The sequence below is a fragment of the Oncorhynchus masou genome, chromosome 27 (genome assembly GCF_036934945.1).
Source record: "Oncorhynchus masou masou isolate Uvic2021 chromosome 27, UVic_Omas_1.1, whole genome shotgun sequence".
Taxonomy (NCBI): domain Eukaryota; kingdom Metazoa; phylum Chordata; class Actinopteri; order Salmoniformes; family Salmonidae; genus Oncorhynchus; species Oncorhynchus masou.
Genome location: NC_088238.1, coordinates 41,402,045 through 41,428,529, shown reverse-complemented (window position 1 = coordinate 41,428,529; position 26,485 = coordinate 41,402,045). Strand labels below are relative to the sequence as shown.

At 44.9% G+C, this 26,485-nt stretch overlaps 1 protein-coding gene across 1 annotated transcript in view; it reads left to right on the top strand.

Annotated features, from left to right (window-relative positions):
- Window positions 1-397: 397 nt before the first annotated feature.
- Window positions 398-26,485, top strand: part of LOC135516177 (calpain-1 catalytic subunit-like) — a 41,716-nt gene continuing 15,628 nt past the window's right edge. The window contains exons 1-4 of the mRNA XM_064940274.1: window positions 398-521; window positions 12,924-13,589; window positions 14,412-14,481; window positions 15,851-15,969. Of these exons, the coding sequence (XP_064796346.1) occupies window positions 13,338-13,589; window positions 14,412-14,481; window positions 15,851-15,969 (441 nt within the window). The 5' untranslated portion in view covers window positions 398-521; window positions 12,924-13,337. The remainder of the gene's footprint in view (window positions 522-12,923; window positions 13,590-14,411; window positions 14,482-15,850; window positions 15,970-26,485) is intronic.

The window sequence follows — 26,485 nt, the reverse complement described above, 5'->3', positions numbered from 1 at the left end:
ACTAACAGCTGCTGACAAAAATGTGTAGTTTAAAGTATAGGCCTGGCCTTCATTTGGGTCCTTTTGGAACAGCATATCTGGTGTTTGATGCAGTTGGGAGGGGCTAGTAGATGACATCTCCTGGGAGGTCTCTGTGTCATCCCATGATACATCTATTACATTAAAATAACAGAATAACCATTAGTGTATAATCACAATACAAATGTGATGAATGAAAACTAGTTAGAAAATTCAAACATTTATTCAATGGAAAATTGATCTTTCTGGACTGCACCATGCTACCTTGTTGACAAAATGGCCGAGCGCCACAGATTTCAGAATTGCGCTCCTCCCTCCCCGCTTTCTTTCGATGACGTGACGGGTCTTTTCCCGGTGACCAGCGGCTAAGCAGAATCGAATCCACCCACTGGTTATACCCATGCACTTCACGCTGGGCTGTGGATGGAACGGGGCTTAACATAACGGACTAGAGAACAGATAAAACAAAACAACATATTGAACCGCTAAACAACCACCAAAAGGTAGGATATTTCTTTAACTTTTCTTAAAATAAGTCACACGTGTAACTTCTTTTTACTCATTCGGGCAATTACTAGTTTACTATGAAGAAGGGCGACGTCATTACATCGGAGCTGTCTTCTAAAGACAACCTATAATGCTGCTTAGTACTGTAAAATAATTGTATTTCCCTGTAAATGTACAGCATTATACTGGCACCACAGTCACCAGCTTAATACTGTAATTAAATGTTCTGGGTCTGTCTCTGGCTCTGATCTGGTTTTGAAACCATGTAACATCATGTAGTGGTTGTATGGCTGTAGCAAGCAGTGTTGTAACAGTGTTTTGACATCTTCCTGTTCCCGTGAGGATTTCATGTGTGTTAGGCTACTTTTATATTTGTTTTAGACCGACCAATTGTTCCGTTACTTCTGAAGGCAGCACATTTCGAATTCATTTACTAAATAGCTTAGCGTTTAGTAGGCTCTCTATCCTCTCAGATACTCAACAAAAAAAGACTACTAAGTTCGGACTTGTCGCTTGTTTATTCAAGAGCCACAACTAAATCCAAATGTGGTAACTGTCAAATGTGTGGAAGACATGGGCGGTGAGATGAGAGGAGATGTTCTTCAACTCTGCTTGTCCAGCTGTTCACTGTGTCACCTCGAAGAGGGCATGCCTTTGACAGCTGGCCAGCCCATCAGTTGTTTTTTGATGGAAACTTTCCTGACCTTCAGAATGTAGTTTTTCCTGTTCATGTCTGTTTGTAGCTTACACTGTAAAACCATTCCCTGTACATTTACAGCCTTATACTGGCACCACACCAAGGATGCTGTAATATGATTTACAGTGAGGGAAATAGTACTGTAAACTATATTACAGCATCTCTGCTGTAAAGCAAAATTACAGTATTAAGCTGGTGACTGTGGTGCCAGTATAATGCTGTACATTTATAGGGAAAAACCTACAGTAAAATACAATTATTTTACAGTACTAAGCAGCATTGTAGGTTGTCTTTAGAAGACAGCTCCCTGAAATGTAATATTATAAGAAAAACAATATGTTTAGAAATATTTATACAGTACCAGTCAAAAGTTTGGACACACCTACTCATTCCAAGGTTTTTCTTTATTTTTACTATTTTCTACATTGTAGAATAATAGTTAAGACATCAAAACAATGAAATAACACACATGGAATCATGTATTAACCAAAAAAGTGTTTAACAAATCAAAATATATTTGATATTTTGGATTCTTCAAAGAAGCCACCCTTTGCCTTGATGACAGCTTTGCACACCCTTGACATTCTCTCAACCAGCTTCATGAGGTAGTCACCTGGAATGCATTTCAATTAACAGGTGTGCCTTCTTAAAAGTTAAATTTGCTGCATCAGATGACCTGGCCTCCACAATCAACCGACCTCAACCCAATTGAGATGATTTGGGATGAGTTGGACAGCAGAGTGAAGGAAGAGCAGCCAACAAGGGCTCAGCATATGTGGGAACTCAAGAATGTTGGAAAAGCATTCCTCCTGAAGCTAGTTCAGAGAATACCAAGAATGTGCAAAGCTGTCGTCAAAGCAAAGGGTGGCTACGTTGAAGAATCTAAAATATAAATTATATTTTGATTTGTTTATCCCTTTTGGTTACTACATGATTCCATATGTGTTATTTCATAGTTTTGATGTCTTCACTATTCACATAGCTAGCTTCCTAGTAGCTGAGTTAAGAAAACCTACAGTAGGTATATGGTAGTACAGTGCATTCGGAAAGTATTCAGACCCCTTGACTTTTTCATCATTTTGTTACATAACAGCCATAAATGGATCTGTTTTTTATTTATTTAATCCATCGAAACACAATAGCCTATACGTTGACAGTGACAAAAGCCAAGGCATGAGGTCAATGGAGGTCAATGGAATTGTCCGTAGAGGATTGTGTCGAGGAACGGATCTGGGGAAGGGTACCAAAACAATTCTGCACCATTGAAGGTCCCGAAGATTACAGTGGCCTCCGTCATTCTTCTAAGTATTCAAAGAGATTCTTCAAAGTAGCTACCCTTTTCCTTGATGGCATCTTTGCACACTCTTCACATTCTCTCAACCAGATTCACCTGGAATGCTTATCCAACAGTCTTGAAGGAGTTCTCACATATGCTAAGCACTTGTTGGCTGCTTTTCCTTCACTCTGCGGTCCAAATCATCCCAAACATCTCAATTTGGTTTAGGTCGGGGGATTGTGGAGGCCAGGTCATCTGACGCAGCACTCTCCTTCTTAGTTAAAATGGCCCTTACAAAGCCTGGAGGTTTGTTGGGTCATTGTCCTGTTGAAAAACAAATTATATTCTCACTAAGCCCAAACCAGATGGAATGGCGTATCGCTGCAGAATGCTGTGGTAGCCATGCTGGTTAAGTGTGCCTTGAATTCTAAATTAATCATAGACAGTGTCACAAGCTAAGCACCCCCACATCGTAACACCTCCTCCTCCATGCTTTACGGTGGGAAATATACATGCAGAGTTCATCCGTTCACCCGCACCGCGTCTCACAAAGACAGTGGTTGGAACCAAAAATCTCAAATGTGGACTCATCAGACTAAAGGATAAATTTCCACCGGTCTAATGTTCATTGTTCGTGTTTCTTGGCCCAAGCAAGTCTCTTCTTATTATTCGTGTCTTTAGTAGTGGTTTCTTTGCAGCAATTTGACCATGAAGGCCTGAATCACACAGTCTCCTCTGAACAGTTGATGTTGAGATGTGTCTGTTACTTGAACTCCATGAAGCATTTATTTGGGCTTCAATTTCTGAGGCTGGTAACTCTAATGAACTTTTTTTTGTTTTACCACTTTTTCTCCCCAATTTCATGGTATCCAATTGGTAGTTACCAGAGGTTGACCGATTAATCGGAATGGCCGATTAATTGGGGCCGATTTCAAGTTTTCATAACAATTGGAAATCTGTATTTTTGGACACAAATAAAAAATTTTACACCTTTATTTAACTAGGCAAGTCAGTTAAGAACACATTCTAATTTTCAATGATGGCCGAGGAACGGTGGGTTAACTTCCTTGTTCAGGGGCAGAACGACAGATTTTTACCTTGTCAGCTCGGGGATTCAATCTTGCAACCTTACGGTTAACTAGTCCAACGCTCTAATCACCTGCCTTACATTGCCCTCCACGAGGAACCTGCCTGTTGCGCGAATGCAGTAAGAAGCTAAGGTAAGTTGCTAGCTAGCATTAAACTTATCTTATAAAAAACAATCAATCAATCATAATCACTAGTTAACTACACATGGTTGATGATATTACTAGTTTATCTAGCGTGTCCTGCGTTGCATATAATCGATGCGGTGTGCATTCGCGAAAAAGGACTGTCGTTGCTCCAAAGTGTTCCTAACCATAAACATCATTACCTTTCCTAAAATCAATACACAAGTATTTATTTTTAAACCTGCATGTTTAGTTAATATTGCCTGCTAACATTAATTTCTTTTAACTAGGGAAATTGTGTCACTTCTCAGTCAGGGTATATGCAGCAGTTTGGGCTGCCTGGCTCGTTGCGAACTGTGTGAAGACTATTTCTTCCTAACAAAGACAGTCAACTTCGCCAAACGGGGGATGATTTAACAAAAGCGCATTTGCGAAAAAAGCACAATCTATGCACGACTGTACCTAACCATAAACATCAATGCCTTTCTTAAATTCAATACACAGAAGTATATATTTTTAAACCTGCATATTTAGCTAAAAGAAATCCAGGTTAGCAGGCAATATTAACCAGGTGAAATTGTGTCACTTCTCTTCAGTTCATTGCAGGGTATATGCAACAGTTTGGGCTGCCTGGCTCGTTGCAAACTAATTTGCCAGAATTTTACGTAATTATGACATAACATTGAAGGTTGTGCAATGTAACAAGAATATTTAGACTTATGGAGTCCACCCGTTAGATAAAATATGGAACTGTTCCGTATTTCACTGAAAGAATAAACGTTTTGTTGTCGAGATGATAGTTTCCGGATTTGACCATATTTATGACCTAAGGCTCGTATTTCTGTGTGTTATTATGTTATAATTAAGTCTATGATTTGGTAGAGCAGTCTGACTGAGCGATGGTAGGCAGCAGCAGGCTCGTAAGCATTCATTCAAACAGCACTTTAGTGCGTTTTGCCAGCAGCTCTTCGCAATGCTTCAAGCATTGCGTTGTTTATTACTTTATGCCTATCAACTCCCGAGATTAGGCTAGTGTAACCGATGTGAAATGGCTAGCTAGTTAGCGGGCTGCGCGCTAATAGCGTTTCAAACGTCACTCGCTCTGAGACTTGGAGTAGTTGTTCCCCTTGCTCTGCATGGGTAACGCTGCTTCGAGGGTGGCTGTTGTCGATGTGTTCCTGGTTTGAGCCCAGGTGGGAGCGAGGAGAGGGACGGAAGCAATACTGTTACACTGGCAATACCAGTAGTCAAAGGTATATGAAATACAAATGGTATAGAGAGAAATAGTCCTATAATTCCTATAATAACTACAACCTAAAACTTCTTACCTGGGAATATTGAAGACTCATGTTAAAAGTAACCACCAGCTTTCATATGTTCTCATGTTCTGAGCAAGGAACTTAAACTTTAGCTTTCTTACATGTCACATATTGCACTTTTACTTTCTTCTCCAACACTTTGTTTTTGCATTATTTAAACCAAATTGAACATGTTTCATTATTTATTTGAGGCTAAATTGATTTTATTTATGTATTATATTAAGTTAAAATAAGTGTTCATTCAGCATTGTTGTAATTGTCATTATTTAAAAAAAAAAAAAAAAATCGGTATCAGCTTTTTTTGGTCCTTTAATAATCGGTATCGGCATTGAAAAATCATAATCGGTCGGTTTTTGGGACTGCACTTGAAGAAACGTTCAAAGTTTTCCGCATTGACTGACCTTCATGTCTTAAAGTAATGATGGACTGTCGTTTCTCTTTGCTTATTTGAGCTGTTCTTGCCACAGTATGAAATTGGTCTTTTACCAAATAGGGATATCTTCTGTATACCACCCCTAACTAGTCACAACACAACTGATTGGCTCAAATGCATTAAGAAGGAAAGAAATTCCACAAATTAACTTTTAAGAAGACACACCTGTTAATTGAAATGCATTCCAGGTGACTGCCCCATGAAGCTGGTTGAGAGAATGCCAAGATTGTACAAAGCTGTCATCGAGGCAAAGGGTGGCTACTTTGAAGAATCTCAAATATATTTCGATATATGTTTGACACTTTTATGGTTACAACAATTCAATGTTATTTATTTCATAGTTTTGATGTCTTCACTATTATTCTACAATGTAGAAAATAGTCCAAATAAAGAAAAACCCTTGAATGAGTAGGTGTGTCCAAACTTTTGACAGGTACTGTATATAAAAAGGGCAAACTATTAACACAAGAAAGCAACGAATGCTCAAGAATTGGTTGCATTCTGGAGAGCTGAGCACATTCGTTAAAGGGAAGTGCCAACATCATCGCCACACACCCCTCGCCTTCTTCTTGTCTCAATGTGTCTTGAGTGTGATTAGACATTTTATCTTCACACATATTTTTAGATGCATTGCTTTCCACTGCCAGCCGCATCTCAATAATTAGCTAGGCCTATTGCCACGTGCTCAGACCAAAATTGCGGCATTCCCAGCTTGGCATATTAGCCTCCACGCTTGTGATTTCAAACAATCCACAGATACAAGAAGCACATGATCATCTGTGGCTAAGTCATGCTCTCCGGTGAAGTATTTTGAATGATTCTGAAACATGTTTCTTGTTCGCTTGGCCTTCGTCAGAGCTTTAAAACGAAATACTTAAACCATCTTTTGATTACTGAATGTGTCTGCACCGGGGTCTCGGGATGTGACTGCGTTATTTATATCATGTTAATCAGGCCTTTTGATTTGAACATGGATAGTTTTAGTTTTGTAGGCTAGGCTACCTATTTCCTTATTTCATTTATGGATCAAGCCTTAGCAGTCACTCCGATTTTGTTCCCAATGATCCGTGCGTTAGTTGATTATGTTGCTGTCCTGAATTTCTGAATTTGTACCCAACAGCGGTTCTGAATTTGCGATGTACCCCACTGTCCATGTCTTCAGTCCTGTTTAAGTAGGATAGATGGGCTGTATGGGCTACGGTATATGTTGAATGTGATTGTCTGCCTATAACCAGCCTGAGTAGGCATGTAACTCCATCCCTATTCTATTAATTTCTATTTAGAGAAAGTAATCAAATTAGAAATGAGCTATTATCAGGCCGGTTAATGCGATACATGTCTGTTGTTGAATTTGGTCAACTCCACCGCAGTCGACCCCGCCCCACCTACTCAGCCAGTGCTACTGCGTTGCGGCGGTGGCATACTGCATACTTTTTTTTCTTAACAGTACATACTAAAAAGGATGAGACGATGAGTACATAGTATGCCGTTTAAGTATGTAGTACGCTAGTATGGGTGTTCGGACAACCAGAGGGTGGTTGAAATGTGTGCTTCCTGCTATTTGGAGGACATGCACAATTACACTTGCGCAGGTTCCAATGCTTTAGCACGAATAATGGGGGTTATTATAACCGACTAATGTTACTTCAATAGAGTAAACTGTCTCTCTGTGTGTGTGTGTGTGTGTGTGTGTGTGTGTGTGTGTGTGTGTGTGTGTGTGTGTGTGTGTGGCCTATTCAGTATAGTAGTGCTTTCAGGTCTGGTCTAACTGCCTGTTTGTGGTCAAGCCTGTCTTTGTATGAAACAATAGGTAGGCTACACTACACCTTTAGAACAGCTTTAATTACCGCAGGCAAAAATTGATACAGTATTACACTGTCTAACTGTACTCAAAGTCCATGTGTGAGTGGTAGGCTGTTTCCAGCACAGGTAGGCCCCAGAGGGGGTTATCTATTATCTCAACCAGTCTTCTCTCTCTGCCTATATAGAGCTCACCAGTTGTAGTCTTCAAAAACGTCAATTAAACCTCTGGTTCGTTCAGCCATTCCTTATGGGGGAGATTTAATGGGGCTTTGGGGTAAAAGCTGAAAATAAGGTCTGAGGTTAACGCAGGTTTGGGAGATGTGATCTGTTTTGTTCTGTGAGATAACATCAGTCAGTTGACATGACCTTTATGAATAATGAAGCCTTTTACATGCTTTATGTGCTTATTTTGATAACATTAACGCTTCAAAATTCACAAAAAGTGCCGTTAGCTGATGAAGATGATCTGATAGAATAAAATTGTTAAAATCTCATAATCCTGTGTTTACCACAGACCTTATTCGCTGGGTTTATTCAAAACCGCCATTCATTTCCCCCATAGGCTTTGGTCAACGAGCCATGTCAGAGTTGGCCTAAATTAGTGTCTACAAAAAGAGGCCATTACTATTGCTCTCTATATGCGGTAGCAGTTAGCCTGGGGATAAGGTTATCTCCCATGTGATACAGATGTCAATAGTGACAAATTGTCACTTCATTGCTTAATTGTTTTAAGTTTTAGGCTATTTGATTAGCAGTAATAATACAATAGTGATAGGCTACAGATCAGTAAGAAACAATATGTCTTGAATTGGGCACACCAGTGGGGCTGATCATGATGTGTCTGGAATACTAATCTGTCATTTCACGTCAGTGAAACTATTTGCAGTGAGGCGCAAAACAGAAAAATATTCCACGTGAGGAACATCAAATATTAATTTGTGTTGAAAACCCTACGGATTACAAAAAGAAAACCAGCCCCGTCACGGACCAGGATGTCTTGCTCCCAGGCAGACTAAATAACTTTTTTGCCCGCTTTGAGGACAATACAGTGCCACTGACATGGCCTGCAACGAAAACATGCGGACTCTCCTTCACTGCAGCCGAGGTGAGTAAAACATTTAAACGTGTTAACCCTCGCAAGGCTGCAGGCCCTGACGGCATCCCCAGCCGCACCCTCAGAGCATGCGCAGACCAGCTGGCTGGTGTGTTTACAGACATATTCAATCAATCCCTATCCCAGTCTGCTGTTCCCACATGCTTCAAGAGGGCCACGATTGTTCCTGTTCCCAAGAAAGCTAAGGTAACTGAGCTAAACAACTACCGCCCCGTAGCACTCACTTCCGTTATCATGAAGTGCTTAGAGAGACACCCTAGACCCACTCCAATTTGCGTACCGCCCAAATAGGTCCACAGACGATGCAATCTCAACCACACTGCACACTGCCCTAACCCATCTGGACAAGAGGAATACCTATGTGAGAATGCTGTTCATTGACTACAGCTCGGCATTTAACACCATAGTACCCTCCAAGCTCGTCATCAAGCTCGAGACCCTGGGTCTCGACCCCGCCCTGTGCAACTGGGTACTGGACTTCCTGACGGGCCGCGCCCAGGTGGTGAGGGTAGGCAACAACATCTCCACCCCGCTGATCCTCAACACTGGGGCCCCAAAAGGGTGCGTTCTGAGCCCTCTCCTGTACTCCCTGTTCACCCACGACTGCGTGGCCACACACGCCTCCAACTCAATCATCAAGTTTGCGGACGACACAACAGTGGTAGGCTTGATTACCAACAACGACGAGACGGCCTACAGGGAGGAGGTGAGGGCCCTCGGAGTGTGGTGTCAGGAAAATAACCTCACACTCAACGTCAACAAAACTAAGGAGATGATTGTGGACTTCAGGAAACAGCAGAGGGAACACCCCCCTATCCACATCGATGGAACAGTAGTGGAGAGGGTAGTGAGTTTTAAGTTCCTCGGCATACACATCACAGACAAACTGAATTGGTTCACTCACACAGACAGCATCGTGAAGAAGGCGCAGCAGCGCCTCTTCAACCTCAGGAGGCTGAAGAAATTCGGCTTGTCACCAAAAACACTCACAAACTTCTACAGATGCACAATCGAGAGCATCCTGGTGGGCTGTATCACCGCCTGGTACGGCAACTGCCTCGCCCACAACCGTAAGGCTCTCCAGAGGGTAGTGAGGTCTGCACAAAGCATCACCGGGGGCAAACTACCTGCCCTCCAGGACACCTACACCACCCGATGTTACAGGAAGGCCATAAAGATCATCAAGGACAACAACCACTCGAGCCACTGCCTGTTCACCCCGCTATCATCCAGAAGGCGAGGTCAGTACAGGTGCATCAAAGCTGGGACCGAGAGACTGAAAAACAGCTTCTATCTCAAGGCCATCAGACTGTTAAACAGCCACCACTAACATTGAGTGGCTGCTGCCAACACACTGACTCAACTCCAGCCACTTTAATAATGGGAATTGATGGGAAATGATATAAAATGTATCACTAGCCACTTTAAACAATGCTACCTAATATAATGTTTACATACCCTACATTATTCATCTCATATGTATACATATATACTGTACTCTATATCATCTACTGCATCTTTATGTTATACATGTATCACTAGCCACTTTGTTTACATACTCATCTCATATGTATATACTGTACTCGATACCATCTACTGTATCTTGCCTATGCTGCTCTGTACCATCACTCATTCATATATCTTTATGTACATATTCTTTATCCCCTTACACTTGTGTGTATAAGACAGTAGTTTTGGAATTGTTAGTTAGATTACTTGTTGGTTATTACTGCATTGTCGGAACTAGAAGCGCAAGCATTTCGCTACACTCGCATTAACATCTGCTAACCATGTGTATGTGACAAATCAAATTTGATTTGATTGGGTGAGAAGACTCCTGACTACACCCATACTCCGCTGTCTGTCAACCCACAACAGTCACAGAAATGTGAACGTTCCTACCCAGACGATGTGTAGGTAACTGACATGCATGTATAGGGGTTGAGTAGGTATTCGGTACGAGCTGAAACTGTCCCAAAATATGGCCTTTTTCTACTAAAAGAGATATGTTCAATTTCCACTTCATTCTCTTCCGTCTAAGATGGTCGAACTTCATTCCATTATCTTTCCCCATAGTATTACCCTCGTGACTCTAAAGGAGTGGCGAGAGTCAGTTAGAAAGTCAACTCTGACCAGTGGGAAAAATCTTTGAGTCAGGGAACAACAGGCAATAGCGATGGGTGTGGCAGAGTAGTGGGTGGCAGCTGTGCCTGACCGGGCTCTCTTTCTGCACCAATGAGAAACAGACAAGGCTTAGGTTTTGTTTGTACTGACAGTTGAGGGGTAGAACAAGAAGAGACCTCAGTGTGAATAAGCGTCAGCCTGTGTGAGTGCGTGAAAGTGACAGGCTGAGAAAGAGTGAGAAAGAGGTGAGGCAAACTTAACTACAGAATGTGAGTAAAGGTTTTAAATAGATCAGAAGCAATTATATGCCTCAGACTCTCTCTCTCTCTCTCTTTCTCTCTCTCTCTCTCGCTCTCTCTCTCTCTCTCTCTCTCACTCTCTCTCTCTCTCTCTCTCTCTCTCTCTCTCTCTCTCTCTCTCTCTCTCTCATTTTTCTGTTTGTTGTGGGAGAGCATGAGTGGGAAAGCGGGAGAGAGAAAAAAAATAGAGTGATTGTGATGTGAGGAAACGGGGAAAGATAGAGAGGCTGTGGAACTATGAAAGAAGAGTCAAACAGAGAGCCTGAGAGTCTTTTGCATGTTCTTGGCTGTGTTCCCTCCCATTATGCGCTGTCTACACTGTGTCTCTCTCACACACACACACACACACACACACACACACACACACACACACACACACATACCAGCTACAACTTTACCTTAGTCTCTGCTCATGATTAGTAGCTGTCTCTTCAGTACAAATCAGTGGAGGCTGCTGTGGGGCGGACAGCTCATAATAACGGCTGGAACGGATTATATGGAATGGCCTTGTTTGATGTATTTGATACCATTCCACTGATTTCGCTCTCCCCGATTAAGGTGCCACCAACCTTCTGTGGGACAAAGTCCATGCAAAACATTCAGAGAGTTTTACATTTGCAGATTCAAACTCAGATAGCAGATTTAGTTTCGTGGAACATTTGGGTCTGGGAACAAAGCCATATGTTTTTTAAAACATTTATAGCAGAAGTGAAAATTTTGCCTGTTCTGGGAACGTTCATTTTTAGGTTGCAGGGAGGTTATGAGAACATTTTACTATGGTTCCTTGAAGTTTTTCCGTGGGAGGTTTTATAAACGTTCTGAAAACAGAAATGATAGGTTATTTGGAGGTAATTTAATACCGTTCTGAGAATGTTTTAATAAGACTTTTAATAACACTGGTAGCTTAGTTTGGGTTAACTGTTTTGAACTCCAAGCACAGATAGGACACAAAGAAATGAATTTGCTGAGGCATTAATTATACAAACACACAATTGTTTTATTATTCTGGCAGAGATTCAAACCTGTAATGTTCTCTATCCATGGAATTAGTCCACTGTGCCACCAGGATGGAACAAGCATGGCATGTTTTTTTTTTACTCGCACAAAGCTATTTAATTAGTCTATTCAAACCCCATATTCAATGTAAACAAGCACTCATTAAGATCAGGTGTGGCTAGTTAGTGGGCGCAGACAACACACCTGAACACACTTAACAGGATCAAGAAGAACATTGTTTCTGAACATTCTCTGAATGTTTTGAGAACATGACTTTAAATAGAACCACGATGAAACTTGCAGGGAAAAAATGATGCTGAAGTACTGAAATTCTCACAGAAGAACATTGTTTTTGAACGTTCTGAGAACATGACTTGAATAGAACCACGAGGAAACAAGTACAAAACGTTATCATGAAGTAGTGAAATTTGTACAGAAAAACGTTGTTTCTCTGAACAATTGTTTGTTGTTTCTATGTAGGAAACGTTATGCTGAAGTACTAAAATTCACACTGAAGAGTGTTGTTTCTTAACGTTCTCTGAAAGTTCTGAGAACATGACTTTAAATAGAATCACGAGGAAACCTGCAGAAAGTGTTATAACAAAGTATTGAAATTCCCACAGAAGAACGTTGTTTCTAAACAGTTTCTGAACAATTTGAGAACATTACTTGAAATAGAACCTTAAGGAAACCTGTAGGAAACGTGATGTTGAAGTACTGTAATTCCCACCTAAGAAACCTATGGTTCTCAGAATGTTATATGCTAGCTGGGACTCCCCAAGACAAGCACCTATGACTCAACTTTGTTCACAATGAGTAACTATGTTATTCACTAGAGAACTGAACTGAAGTCAGTTTGACTATTATTGTGAGTAATCCCAGTGCAATCCTCTGCTAGCTAGCGTGCATGGCGGGTTGACAATTTATAGGAGTCGGGGGGAGGGGGGCAAAGTGCTATTTGCTAACTCTTTCATGCTATGTGTATCTTGTTTCTTTTGTCTGTGCTGTACTGAGATGTACAGGCTGTATTTGAATGAAGTATACATTCTTACACGAGATAAACAGATATTTATGTGTTTTGAATTTCACTAATTTCCTTCTCTCTCTCTCTCGCTTCCTTCTCCAGGGGCTTTTGGTGGGACAACAAGGTACAGCCAACTCGCTGAGTCTCACCTCATTCTATTGGCTTCTGAGCCCTGTCTGCTAAAGGTACAGCCAGCCAATCAGTGAATTGTTGCCGTGACTCTGAGATCTGCCTGGTGCTGTGAAGAAGACGTTTTCCTTCTGAGCCCATCCTCCAGTCCCCACTCTACCACTTTTTACATGACTAGGACTGTCACTGCTCTCCATTAAGCCGTCTGCCTGTCACAGCCTATTATCACCACCTCATCTACAATTCTAGCCTCATAATTGGCCGTTGCTGTTCTATGTCTGATTCCTAACTGAACGTCAGCCTTTAACCTCCTCCCTGACTGGCTCCCTAGATTAGCTTTGACCTTTGACCTCGGCCACAGCCAAATACGACTACGGCCAGGTGAGAATGGAGCGGGTGTATGCGTCGGGGATGGCCGCCAAGTTGCGCAGCCAGTGGGACCGGGACGAGGGTCTGGGCCAGAACCACAACGCAGTCAAGTTCCAGGGCCAGGACTTCGAGTCGCTGAGGGCCCGGTGCCTCCAGAGCCGCAGCCTGTTTGAGGACAGCCTGTTCCCGTGCGCCTCCTCTTCTCTGGGGTTCAATGAGTTGGGACCACGCTCCTCCAAGACCCAAGGAGTACGCTGGATGAGACCTACGGTGAGATGATACTGCGGCTGGGACTGCCTGTTCCTTATACTTACTGAGCCTCTTGTAGTTTTTCCCGACCGTATTACCTGACCAGGAAAAACTCACCTACTGAACCGAGACCGTATCTGAGCCTTACTGAGATGATTCTTAGACCCGATCCTTAAAAGCCCCCTATAAGTATTATATATGACTATTCTCAGATGACTCTGACATAATTATTTGTCTTTGGCAATAGTTTGTGTGTGTGTGTCTTATCCCGTGTGTGTGTGTGTGTGTGTTCTAGCTGGCGTGCCTGTCTATCCTAATGCTCTTCACACTCCGTCTCTCCTCATTCCCTTTAATAATGCATCTCCTCCAGCACCTCGCCCCTCGGAACTGCAATATCGACATCCCTGGAGAGAACACACACCATGCTGCACCGCTCCTCAGCTCAAAATGCGGGAAGAGCTTTTTATAGCTTAGCTAGCTCTCACGCTGCTCGTGTCTTGAGTTATCTGTGGATGAGGGGCGGTTGGGAAGCAGAGAGAGGAGATGCAGTACTCGGTAGTTTAGCAGGAATGTCTCAGCCAGTGCTGCAGTGCAGTGTCAACACTGTGGTGAAAGGAAAAGAGAAATGTCAGCCTACCTGCCACTGCTGTGTGTGTGTGTGTGTGTGTGTGTGTGTGTGTGTGTGTGTGTGTGTGTGTGTGTGTGTGTGTGTGTGTGTGTGTGTGTGTGCATGTTTGTGAGCAACAACAACACCAATCTGCCATATCTTACCTCTCTCTTTCTTCCTCTCTCCCCCTTTCTCTCTTTTTCTTTCTTTCTCCCCCTCTCTCTTTCTGTCTACAGGAGATCTGTACCCGTCCCCAGTTCATAGTGGATGGAGCCACTCGCACTGATATCTGCCAGGGAGCTTTAGGTGAGTCCAGGTCTCAGAAGGAGGGTTGGCGGAGAGCCTGATGGAACAAGCACTTAGTCAAGAGAGAGAGAGAGAGAGAGAGAGAGAGAGAGAGAGAGAGCAGAGATTTGATTTGATTGCAATCTTGGTACTCTTGTGTATTCCTCTACAAACACTGTGTGCGATGCATAATTTACACTCTGCTCTGCTATCTCACATCTATAAACAAAGTAACAACCTCCCTCTGGCTGAGATGCACTGGTACTATACCGCCACTACAGTAAACATAGGGCAGGTATACACGTTGCCTGGTACTGTATCGCATACTACCTCTGAGCCGAATGGTTGATTTGAAAGTCTTCTAATCTCTTGGTACTGAATCAAATGCTGGGAGAGAGCTGCCTACCCCTCTCTTAAATATGCGGCATACCGAGCCCAGAAAGAAGAAGTGGCGTGCTCAACTCTAAAGTTTGTAGTAGCAAAGAGTATTTGGGTGCCGGGGTTTAAAAGGCATACATAAAACCTGCCCTCGCTGGAGTAGTCTTTAAGTTTGAATGTATTTTTAGCAGTAACATACAGCCTTCGTCTGCGTTTGGATAACAATAGGCATTCACCCCTATTTATAGATCATGTCACATTAGAAGGAAGCAGTACTACTATCTTTTTTTCAGCACGCCGAACCCAACCGTGGCGTCTTCTGTGGGCTTTTCAGCCTATGCCTCTACCCTGCATGGGCATTGTATTATATGACCTCTTCTGTTAGAGTTACAGTAGATCGAGCTATTTAATCAGCATACTGTAGGTCCAGACAGTTCAAATTCAAACACACTCCTTGGAGGTTACATAGGGTCAGGATGAAGTGTGTGTGAACAGATTCTCGGACCTCTCTCTCGTTACGCTTTCCTTATAAGGTGCATTCCAGTATTACAAGGTTTTCACCACTTAAGCCTGAAGTGCTCCGTTCCCACAGCAGTGAGAAACAGACAGCAGTATCTGTCTGTAATTAATAAGTCTAACCAGAGCCGAGAGTTTAGTCAGTTAACTTCACCTAGCCTTGAGGCTCGAAATGATTCAAAGGAAGAACAGTTGGGAACTTTTGAAGAGGTGAATGATGAACAGGGCCAGGAGTTTTGTCTTTACCGTGTTACGAGATCAGAAAAAACTCTGGGCGTTACTTGTATGCTATAATCAACAGCCAGAGTATTTCCAGGTGGTCAAAACAAACACTACCGACTGATGAATGTTTGGTGACTTTTTTTTAAGGGACTGATACAATGCATTGCTATCATTAACGTAGTCTACCTATGACTGATGTATTATGTTGTGTGTGTTCCTGTCTGTGTACTTGTGTGTGTGTGTGTGTGTGTACACGTGTGTGTGTGTGTTTCAGGTGACTGCTGGTTGCTGGCAGCCATAGCCTCATTGACTCTGAACGACAACCTCCTCCACAGAGTGGTGCCTCATGGACAGGACTTCGGAGGCCAGTACGCTGGCATCTTCCACTTCCAGGTCTCCACACACTCACTTCCTGTTTCTGATTTGACTGTATATCCATCTATACGATAATATATACTAATATACAGTAATACAGATATTCAGCTACTCTTGAAGTGAACTCGAAGTTGTGGCGGGGAGTGAGCTGGCAACCGGAGGCAATCTCAGGTGCCAGCTACCGCCGATGTTCCCTCGAGCAAGGAACTTCACCCCTAAACTGCTCATTGGATGCAGCACATGCGGCTGCCCTCTGCTCCAGCATCTCCAACCTAATATGTGTTCGTATGTATATCGGGAGGGAGGGGTGGGTGGATGGATGGGGGGTTGGATAAAAGCAGAAGACAAATTTCCATCTCATGTGGGCTAGTAAAAACAAGAAATGTACCTTAATTCACTCCAAGGCATGCTTCCTGCTTCTTGCCAGGCCTTATCACGATGACCTTTGCTTTGTACACAAAACCAGTCCTCTGACACACAGACACACCTATCATTCTCTGTGTAGGACCTTAAAGCGACACCACAGTTGCCCTCTAAATGGACGTCTCCATGCATGGGCGACCAGGTGGTGCTTGCGTGTCCGTGTCCAGTGCCCACTGTAGCGGCCCTCACTTTCACTCAGCTTTCCTCTCACCGAACCCTTTGATGGCAGCCAGCTGCCCACATTAATAGAGTCCGACTCAGTTGGGGGCCAGGGTGCCAGGACAGAGACGGAGAGACACACACAGAGACAGGAGCCAATACGGAGCCTGCTAGCCTAGTGCTGACCACTGCCCTGTCATTCAGAGTAACCATTACTGCTGCTACACTGAGCAGCAGGCAGCCAAGCTAAACACAGCACATCCACCATGAACACATTCATTAATGCAAACACAGTACTATTACATTGTAATAGCGTCCTGTGTGTAGCTGGTGTAGAGAGTCAGGCGCAGGACAGCAGAGATGAGTAATCAACGTACATTACTCAAAATACAAAAATACAAGGCAAATATTACGAGCCCACGGACCGATTTACAAAGAACAATCACTCACAAAAAAACATGGGGAACAGATGGTTAAATTATAAACAGGCAATTGGGTGAGTGAAACCAGGTGTGTAAGACAAAACAAATGGAAAATGAAAAGGGGATCGGGGGTGGCTAGAAGGCCGGTGACGTCAACCACCGAACGCTGCCTGAACAAGGAGAGGGACCTTGTAACAGTACCCTCCCAGAGCAGCGCGCCGACACCGACCTCGGGGACGACCCGAAGGACGAGGCGCAAGGCAATCCGGATGGAGACGGTGGAACTCCCGCAGCAACGAAGGGTCCAAGACGTCCTCCATCGGCACCTAACATCTCTCCTCCGGACCGTACCCCGGACCGCACCTCAGACTACTGGAGCGGGCCAGCCACCACTGGCCTGAGGAGAGAAACATGGAACGAGGGATTAATACGGTAATCTGGGGGAAGCTGTAACCTGAAGCATACCTCGCTCAGTCTCCTCAGAACTTTGAATGGCCCCACAAACCGCGGGCCCAGCTTCCGGCAGGGCAGGCGGAGGGGCAGGTTTTGGGTCGAGAGCCAGAGCGGAGTATATCAGAATGTCGTCAATATACACCACTACACCTTGCCCGTGCAGGTCCCGGAAAATCTCGTCAACAAAGGCCTGGAAGACTGATGGAGCATTCATCAACCCGTACGGCATGACAAGGTACTCATAGTGCCCTGAGGTGGTACTAAATGCCGTCTTCCACTCGTACTAAATGCCGTCTTCCACAACGCACCAGGTTGTAAGCGTTGCTGAGATCCAATTTTGTGAAAAAGCGCGCCCCGTGCATTGACTCAACCGGTGACGTCCACAATTCCAGTGGGTCAGAAGTTTACATACACTAAGTTGACTGTGCCTTTAAACAGCTTGGAAAATTCCAGAGAATTATGTCGTGGCATTAGAAGCTTCTGATAGGCTAATTTACATAATTTGAGTCAATTGGAGGTGTACCTGTTAATGTATTTTTAGGCCTACCTTCACACTCAGTGCCTCTTTGCTTGACATCATGGAAAAATAAGCCAAGACCTGGTTCATCATTGGGAGAAATTTTCAAACTCCTGAAGTTACCACGTTCATCTGTACAAACAATTGTATGCAAGTATAAACACCATGGGACCACGCAGCCGTCATACCGCAAGGGAAGGAGACGCATTCTGTCTGCTAGAGAAGAACATACTTTGGTGCGAAAAGTGCAAATCAATCCCAGAACAACAGCAAAGGACTTTGTAAAGATGCTGGAGGAAACAGGAACAAAAGTATCTATATCCACAGTAAAAACGAGTCCTATATCGACATAACCTGAAAGGCAGCTCAGCAAGGAAGAAGCCACTGCTCCAAAACCGCCATAAAAAAGCCAGACTACGATTTGCAACTGCACATGGGGACAAAGATCCTACTTTTTGGAGAAAGGTCCTCTGCTCTGATGAAACAAAAATAGAACTGTTTGGCCATAATGACCATCGTTATGTTTGGAGGAGAAAGGGGGAGGCTTGCAAGCTGAAGAACACCATCCCAACCGTGAAGCACGGGGGTGGCAGCATTATGTTGGCATCATGAAGATGGAAAATTATGTGGATATATTGAAGCAACATCTCAAGACATCAGGCAGGAAGTTAAAGCTTTGTTGCAAATGGGTCTTCCAAATGGACAATGACCACAAGCATACTTCCAAAGTTGTGGCAAAATGGCTTAAGGACAACAAAGTCAAGGTATTGGAGTGGCCATCACATAGCCTTGACTTTAATGCAATAGAAAATTGCAGAACTGAAAAAGTGTGTGTGCGCAATGTACAGAAACCCAGCCTAAAACCCCAAACAGCAAGCAATGCAGGTGTTGAAGCACGTTGGCTAGGAAAAACTCCCTAGAAAGGCCAAAACCTAGGAAGAAACCTAGAGAGCGACCAAGCTATGAGGGGTGGCCAGTACTCTTCTGGCTGTGCCGGGTGGAGATTATAACAGAACATGGCCAAGATGTTCAAATGTTCATAAATGACTAGCATGGTCAAATAATAGGTCTGGGACAGGTAGCACGTCCGGTGAACAGGTCAGGATTCCATAGCCTCAGGCAGAACAGTTGAAACTGGAGCAGCAGCACGGCCAGGTGGACTGGGAACAGCAAGGAGTCATGCCAGGTAGTCCTGGTCCTCGGGCTCAGGTCCTCTGAGAGAGAGAAAGAAAGAGAGAATTAGAGAGAGCATACTTAAATTCACACAGGACACCGGATAAGACAGGAGAAGTGCTCCATATATAACAAACTGACCCTAGCCCCCCGACACATAATCTACTGCAGCATAAATATTGGAGGCCGAGACAGGAGGGATCAGGAGACCCTGTGGCCCCATCCGATGATACCCAGGGCCAAACAGGAAGGATATAACCCCACCCACTTTGCCAAAGCACAGCCCCCACACCACTAGAGGGATAACTTCAACCACCAATTTACCATCCTGAGACAATGCAGAGTATAGCCCACAAAGATCTCCGCCACGGCACAACCCAAGTGGGGGCGCCAACCCAGACAGGAAGATCACATCAGTGACTCAACCCACTCAAGTGAAGCACCCCTCCTAGGGACGGCACCTGACTCACTTACACCAGCTCTGTCAGGAGGAATGGGCTAAAATTCACCCAACTTATTGTGGGAAGCTTGTGGAAGGCTACCTGAAATGTTTGACCCAAGTTAAACAATTGCTACCAAATACTAATTGAGTGCATGTAAACTTCTGACCCACTGGGAATGTGATGAAAGAAATAAAAGCTGAAATAAATCATTCTCTGGACTATTTGTTGTGCACTTGAGTGAGGACCCAAAAGCGGTTTAACAAAAACAGAGTTCTTTAATGAGAACACAGGAAAGACATAGATCCTCTTCAGACGTTGATAATGGCAAAAATAGACAACCCGCAGAGAGGGCGACAAATGAAACATAAAGTCCCTCTGATAAATAACAAGAGAGTCCCCTTCTTAGCAGCAGAGGAGAATAGCTGGGTTAGCGGCGACAGGCTGCAGGTCGCTCTGGGTAGGTGCGGGTCATAGAGGAACAGTGGTACCTGATCTCACGTAGCATCAGATGAACTGGACACAGAGCAAACGAAAGACAGTTAGTAGTGTACAGGATGCACCTGCCAGGCAGATTCCGACAGGATAGGACAAGGATGAAGCAAACGAGACGATAGCTTGCTTCTGGCATGAGAAACTCAAACGAGAATCTGACACCGAAAGTAGCAGGAACAGAGAGAGAAATAGAGACCTAATCAGAGGGAAAAAGGGAACAGGTGGGGAAAGGGTGAACGAGCTAGTTAGGGGAGATGAGGAACAGCTGGAGAAGGAGAGAAAGAGAAGGTAACATAATAAGACCAGCAGAGAGAGACAGAGTGAAGAGAAAGAACAGGAACAAGACATAATAAGACATGACACTATTTTTCTGACATTTCACATTCTTAAAATATTGTGGTGATCCTAACTGACCTAAGACAAGGAATTTTTATTAGGATTAAATGAAAAACTGAGTTTAAATGTATTTGGCTAAGGTGTATGTATACTTCTGACTTCAACTGTATGTGCATGTGATCTAATTCACCATATATCCCTTCCTCCATTGTGTGGCCTTCGTGTTAGTTAACAGTTGAATGTTTAAACCCAATAATACATTGTTCTGTTGAGATCTCCCTCTACACACACACACACTTTGTTTTACTATCCCTGTGGGGACAGAAACATGTATTCCCATTCAAAATCCTATTTTCCCTTAACCTAACCTTAACCCTAACCACCCTAAACCTATCACCACCTCCTAAACCTAACCCCTATTGCTAATTCTAACCCTAACCCTGATTGTTAGGGCCTTCCCCATTTCTCCTTCTCCCAAATCCGTTCAGCTGATGTTCTGAAAGAGCTGCAAAATCTAGACCCCTACAAATCAGCCGGGCTAGACAATCTGGACCCTTTCTTTCTAAAATTATCTGCCGAAATTGTTGCCACCCCTATTACTAGCCTGTTCAACCTCTCTTTCGTGTCGTCTGAGATCCCCAAAGATTGGAAAGCAGCTGTGGTCATCCCCCTCTTCAAAGGGGGGGACACTCTTGACCCAAACTGCTACAGACCTATACCTATCCTACCATGCCTTTCTAAGGTCTTTGAAAGTCAAGTCAACAAACAGATTACCGACCATTTCGAATCTCACCATACCTTCTCTGCTATGCAATCTGGTTTCAGAGCTGGTCATGGGTGCACCTCAGCTACACTCAAGGTCCTAAACGATATCTTAACCGCCATCGATAAGAAACATTACTGTGCAGCCGTGTTCATTGATCTGGCCAAGGCTTTCGACTCTGTCAATCACCACATCCTCATCGGCAGACTCGACAGCCTTGGTTTCTAAAATGATTGCCTCGCCTGGTTCACCAACTACTTCTCTGATAGAGTTCAGTGTGTCAAATCGGAGGGTCTGCTGTCCGGACCTCTGGCAGTCTCTATGGGGGTGCCACAGGGTTCAATTCTTGGACCGACTCTCTTCTCTGTATACATCAATGAGGTCGCTCTTGCTGCTGGTGAGTCTCTGATCCACCTCTACGCAGACGACACCATTCTGTATACTTCTGGCCCTTCTTTGGACACTGTGTTAACAAACCTCCAGGCAAGCTTCAATGCCATACAACTCTCCTTCCGTGGCTTCCAATTGCTCTTAAATACAAGTAAAACTAAATGCATGCTCTTCAACCGATCGCTACCCGCACCTACCCGCCTGTCCAACATCACTACTCTGGACGGCTCTGATTTAGAATATGTGGACAACTACAAATACTTAGGTGTCTGGTTAGACTGTAAACTCTCCTTCCAGACCCATATCAAATATCTCCAATCCAAAGTTAAATCTAGAATTGGCTTCCTATTTCGCAACAAAGCATCCTTCACTCATGCTGCCAAACATACCCTTGTAAAACTGACCATCCTACCAATCCTCGACTTTGGCGATGTCATTTACAAAATAGCCTCCAATACCCTACTCAACAAATTGGATGCAGTCTATCACAGTGCAATCCGTTTTGTCACCAAAGCCCCATATACTACCCACCATTGCGACCTGTACGCTCTCGTTGGCTGGCCCTCGCTTCATACTCGTCGCCAAACCCACTGGCTCCATGTCATCTACAAGACCCTGCTAGGTAAAGTCCCCTCTTATCTCAGCTCGCTGGTCACCATAGCATCTCCCACCTGTAGCACACACTCCAGCAGGTATATCTCTCTAGTCACCCCCAAAACCAATTCTTTCTTTGGCCGCCTCTCCTTCCAGTTCTCTGCTGCCAATGACTGGAACGAACTACAAAAAGCACTGAAACTGGAAACACTTATCTCCCTCACTAGCTTTAAGCACCAACTGTCAGAGCAGCTCACAGATTACTGCACCTGTACATAGCCCACCTATATTTTAGCCCAAACAACTACCTCTTTCCCTACTGTATTTAATTAATTAATTTATTTTGCTCCTTTGCACCCCATTATTTTTATTTCTACTTTTCACATTCTTCCATTGCAAATCTACCATTCCAGTGTTTTACTTGCTATATTGTATTTACTTTGCCACCATGGCCTTTTTTTGCCTTTACCTCCCTTATCTCACCTCATTTGCTCACATCGTATATAGACTTGTTTATACTGTATTATTGACTGTATGTTTGTTTTGCTCCATGTGTAACTCTGTGTCGTTGTATGTGTCGAACTGCTTTGCTTTATTACATTTAACATTACATTTAAGTCATTTAGCAGACGCTCTTATCCAGAGCGACTTACAAATTGGTGAATTCACCTTCTGACATCCAGTGGAACAGCCACTTTACAATAGTGCATCTAAATCATTAAGGGGGGGGGTGGTGAGAAGGATTACTTATCCTATCCTAGGTATTCCTTGAAGAGGTGGGGTTTCAGGTGTCTCCGGAAGGTGGTGATTGACTCCGCTGTCCTGGCGTCGTGAGGGAGTTTGTTCCACCATTGGGGGGCCAGAGCAGCGAACAGTTTTGACTGGGCTGAGCGGGAACTGTACTTCCTCAATGGTAGGGAGGCGAGCAGGCCAGAGGTGGATGAACGCAGTGCCCTTGCTTGGGTGTAGGGCCTGATCAGAGCCTGGAGGTACTGCGGTGCCGTTCCCCTCACAGCTCCGTAGGCAAGCACCATGGTCTTGTAGCGGATGCGAGCTTCAACTGGAAGCCAGTGGAGAGAGCGGAGGAGCGGGGTGACGTGAGAGAACTTGGGAAGGTTGAACACCAGACGGGCTGCGGCGTTCTGGATGAGTTGTAAGGGTTTAATGGCACAGGCAGGGAGCCCAGCCAACAGCGAGTTGCAGTAATCCAGACGGGAGATGACAAGTGCCTGGATTAGGACCTGCGCCGCTTCCTGTGTGAGGCAGGGTCGTACTCTGCGGATGTTGTAGAGCATGAACCTACAGGAACGGGCCACCGCCATGATGTTGGTTGAGAACGACAGGGTGTTGTCCAGGATCACGCCAAGGTTCTTAGCCCTCTGGGAGGAGGACACAATGGAGTTGTCAACCGTGATGGCGAGATCATGGAACGGGCAGTCCTTCCCCGGGAGGAAGAGCAGCTCCGTCTTGCCGAGGTTCAGCTTGAGGTGGTGATCCGTCATCCACACTGATATGTCTGCCAGACATGCAGAGATGCGATTCGCCACCTGGTCATCAGAAGGGGGAAAGGAGAAGATTAATTGTGTGTCGTCTGCATAGCAATGATAGGAGAGACCATGTGAGGTTATGACAGAGCCAAGTGACTTGGTGTATAGCGAGAATAGGAGAGGGCCTAGAACAGAGCCCTGGGGGACACCAGTGGTGAGAGCGCGTGGCGAGGAGACAGATTCTCGCCACGCCACCTGGTAGGAGCGACCTGTCAGGTAGGACGCAATCCAAGCGTGGGCCGCGCCGGAGATGCCCAACTCGGAGAGGGTGGAGAGGAGGATCTGATGGTTCACAGTATCGAAGGCAGCCGATAGGTCTAGAAGGATGAGAGCAGAGGAGAGAGAGTTAGCTTTAGCAGTGCGGAGCGCCTCCGTGATACAGAGAAGAGCAGTCTCAGTTGAATGACTAGTCTTGAAACCTGACTGATTTGGATCAAGAAGGTCATTCTGAGAGAGATAGCGGGAGAGCTGGCCAAGGACGGCACGTTCAAGAGTTTTGGAGAGAAAAGAAAGAAGGGATACTGGTCTGTAGTTGTTGACATCGGAGGGATCGAGTGTAGGTTTTTTCAGAAGGGGTGCAACTCTCGCTCTCTTGAAGACGGAAGGGACGTAGCCAGCGGTCAGGGATGAGTTGATGAGCGAGGTGAGGTAAGGGAGAAGGTCTCCGGAAATGGTCTGGAGAAGAGAGGAGGGGATAGGGTCAAGCGGGCAGGTTGTTGGGCGGCCGGCCGTCACAAGAAGCGAGATTTCATCTGGAGAGAGAGGGGAGAAAGAGGTCAGAGCACAGGGTAGGGCAGTGTGAGCAGAACCAGCGGTGTCGTTTGACTTAGCAAACGAGGATCGGATGTCGTCGACCTTCTTTTCAAAATGGTTGACGAAGTCATCTGCAGAGAGGGAGGAGGGGGGAGGGGGGAGGAGGATTCAGGAGGGAGGAGAAGGTGGCAAAGAGCTTCCTAGGGTTAGAGGCAGATGCTTGGAATTTAGAGTGGTAGAAAGTGGCTTTAGCAGCAGAGACAGAGGAGGGAAATGTAGAGAGGAGGGAGTGAAAGGATGCCAGGTCCGCAGGGAGGCGAGTTTTCCTCCATTTCCGCTCGGCTGCCCGGAGCTCTGTTCTGTGAGCTCGCAATGAGTCATCGAGCCACGGAGCGGGAGGGGAGGACCGAGCCGGCCTGGAGGATAGGGGACATAGAGAGTCAAAGGATGCAGAAAGGGAAGAGAGGAGGGTTGAGGAGGCAGAATCAGGAGAAAGGTTGGAGAAGGTATGAGCAGAGGGAAGAGATGATAGGATGGAAGAGGAGAGAGTAGCGGGGGAGAGAGAGCGAAGGTTGGGACGGCGCGATACCATCCGAGTAGGGGCAGTGTGGGAAGTGTTGGATGAGAGCGAGAGGGAAAAGGATACAAGGTAGTGGTCGGAGACTTGGAGGGGAGTTGCAATGAGGTTAGTGGAAGAGCAGCATCTAGTAAAGATGAGGTCGAGCGTATTTCCTGCCTTGTGAGTAGGGGGGGAAGGTGAGAGGGTGAGGTCAAAAGAGGAGAGGAGTGGAAAGAAGGAGGCAGAGAGGAATGAGTCAAAGGTAGACGTGGGGAGGTTAAAGTCGCCCAGGACTGTGAGAGGTGAGCCGTCCTCAGGAAAGGAGCTTATCAAGGCATCAAGCTCATTGATGAACTCTCCGAGGGAACCTGGAGGGCGATAAATGATAAGGATGTTAAGCTTGAAAGGGCTGGTAACTGTGACAGCATGGAATTCAAAGGAGGCGATAGATAGATGGGTAAGGGAGAGAGAGAGAATGACCACTTGGGAGAGATGAGGATCCCGGTGCCACCACCCCGCTGACCAGAAGCTCTCGGGGTGTGCGAGAACACGTGGGCGGACGAAGAGAGAGCAGTAGGAGTAGCAGTGTTATCTGTGGTGATCCATGTTTCCGTCAGTGCCAGGAAGTCGAGGGACTGGAGGGAGGCATAGGCTGAGATGAACTCTGTCTTGTTGGCCGCAGATCGGCAGTTCCAGAGGCTACCGGAGACCAGGAACTCCACGTGGGTCGTGCGCGCTGGGACCACCAGATTAGGGTGGCCGCGGCCACGCGGTGTGGAGCGTTTGTATGGTCTGTGCAGAGAGGAGAGAACAGGGATAGATAGACACATAGTTGACAGGCTACAGAAGAGGCTACGCTAATGCAAAGGAGATTGGAATGACAAGTGGACTACACGTCTCGAATGTTCAGAAAGTTAAGCTTACGTAGCAAGAATCTTATTGACTAAAATGATTGAAATGATACAGTACTGCTGGAGTAGGCTAGCTGGTAGTGGCTGCGATGTTGACACTACACTAATCAAGTCGTTCCGTCGAGTGTAATAGTTTCTACAGTGCTGCTATTCGGGGGCTAGCTGGCTAGCTAGCAGGTTGATTGCGTTACGTTACCTTAAAAGAACGACAATAGCTGGCTAGCTAACCTAGAAAATCGCTCTAGGCTACACAATTGTCTTAGATACAAAGACGGCTATGTAGCTAGCTAGCTACGATCAAACAAATCAAACCGTTGTACTGTAATGAAGTGAAATGAAAATGTGATACTACCTGTGGAGCGACGCGGAATGTTGACCGGGTAGTTGAAGTTCAATTCGGTAGAGGTTGGCTAGCTGTTGGCTAGCTAGCTAGCAGCATCTCCTGCGTTAAGGACGACAAATAGCTGGCTAGCTAACCTCGGTAGCTAACCTTTATCTTGGCCAGGTCGCAATTGTAAATGAGAACTTGTTCTCAACTTGCCTACCTGGTTAAATAAAGGTGAAATAAAATAAATAAATCAAATTGTAACCTTAACCGT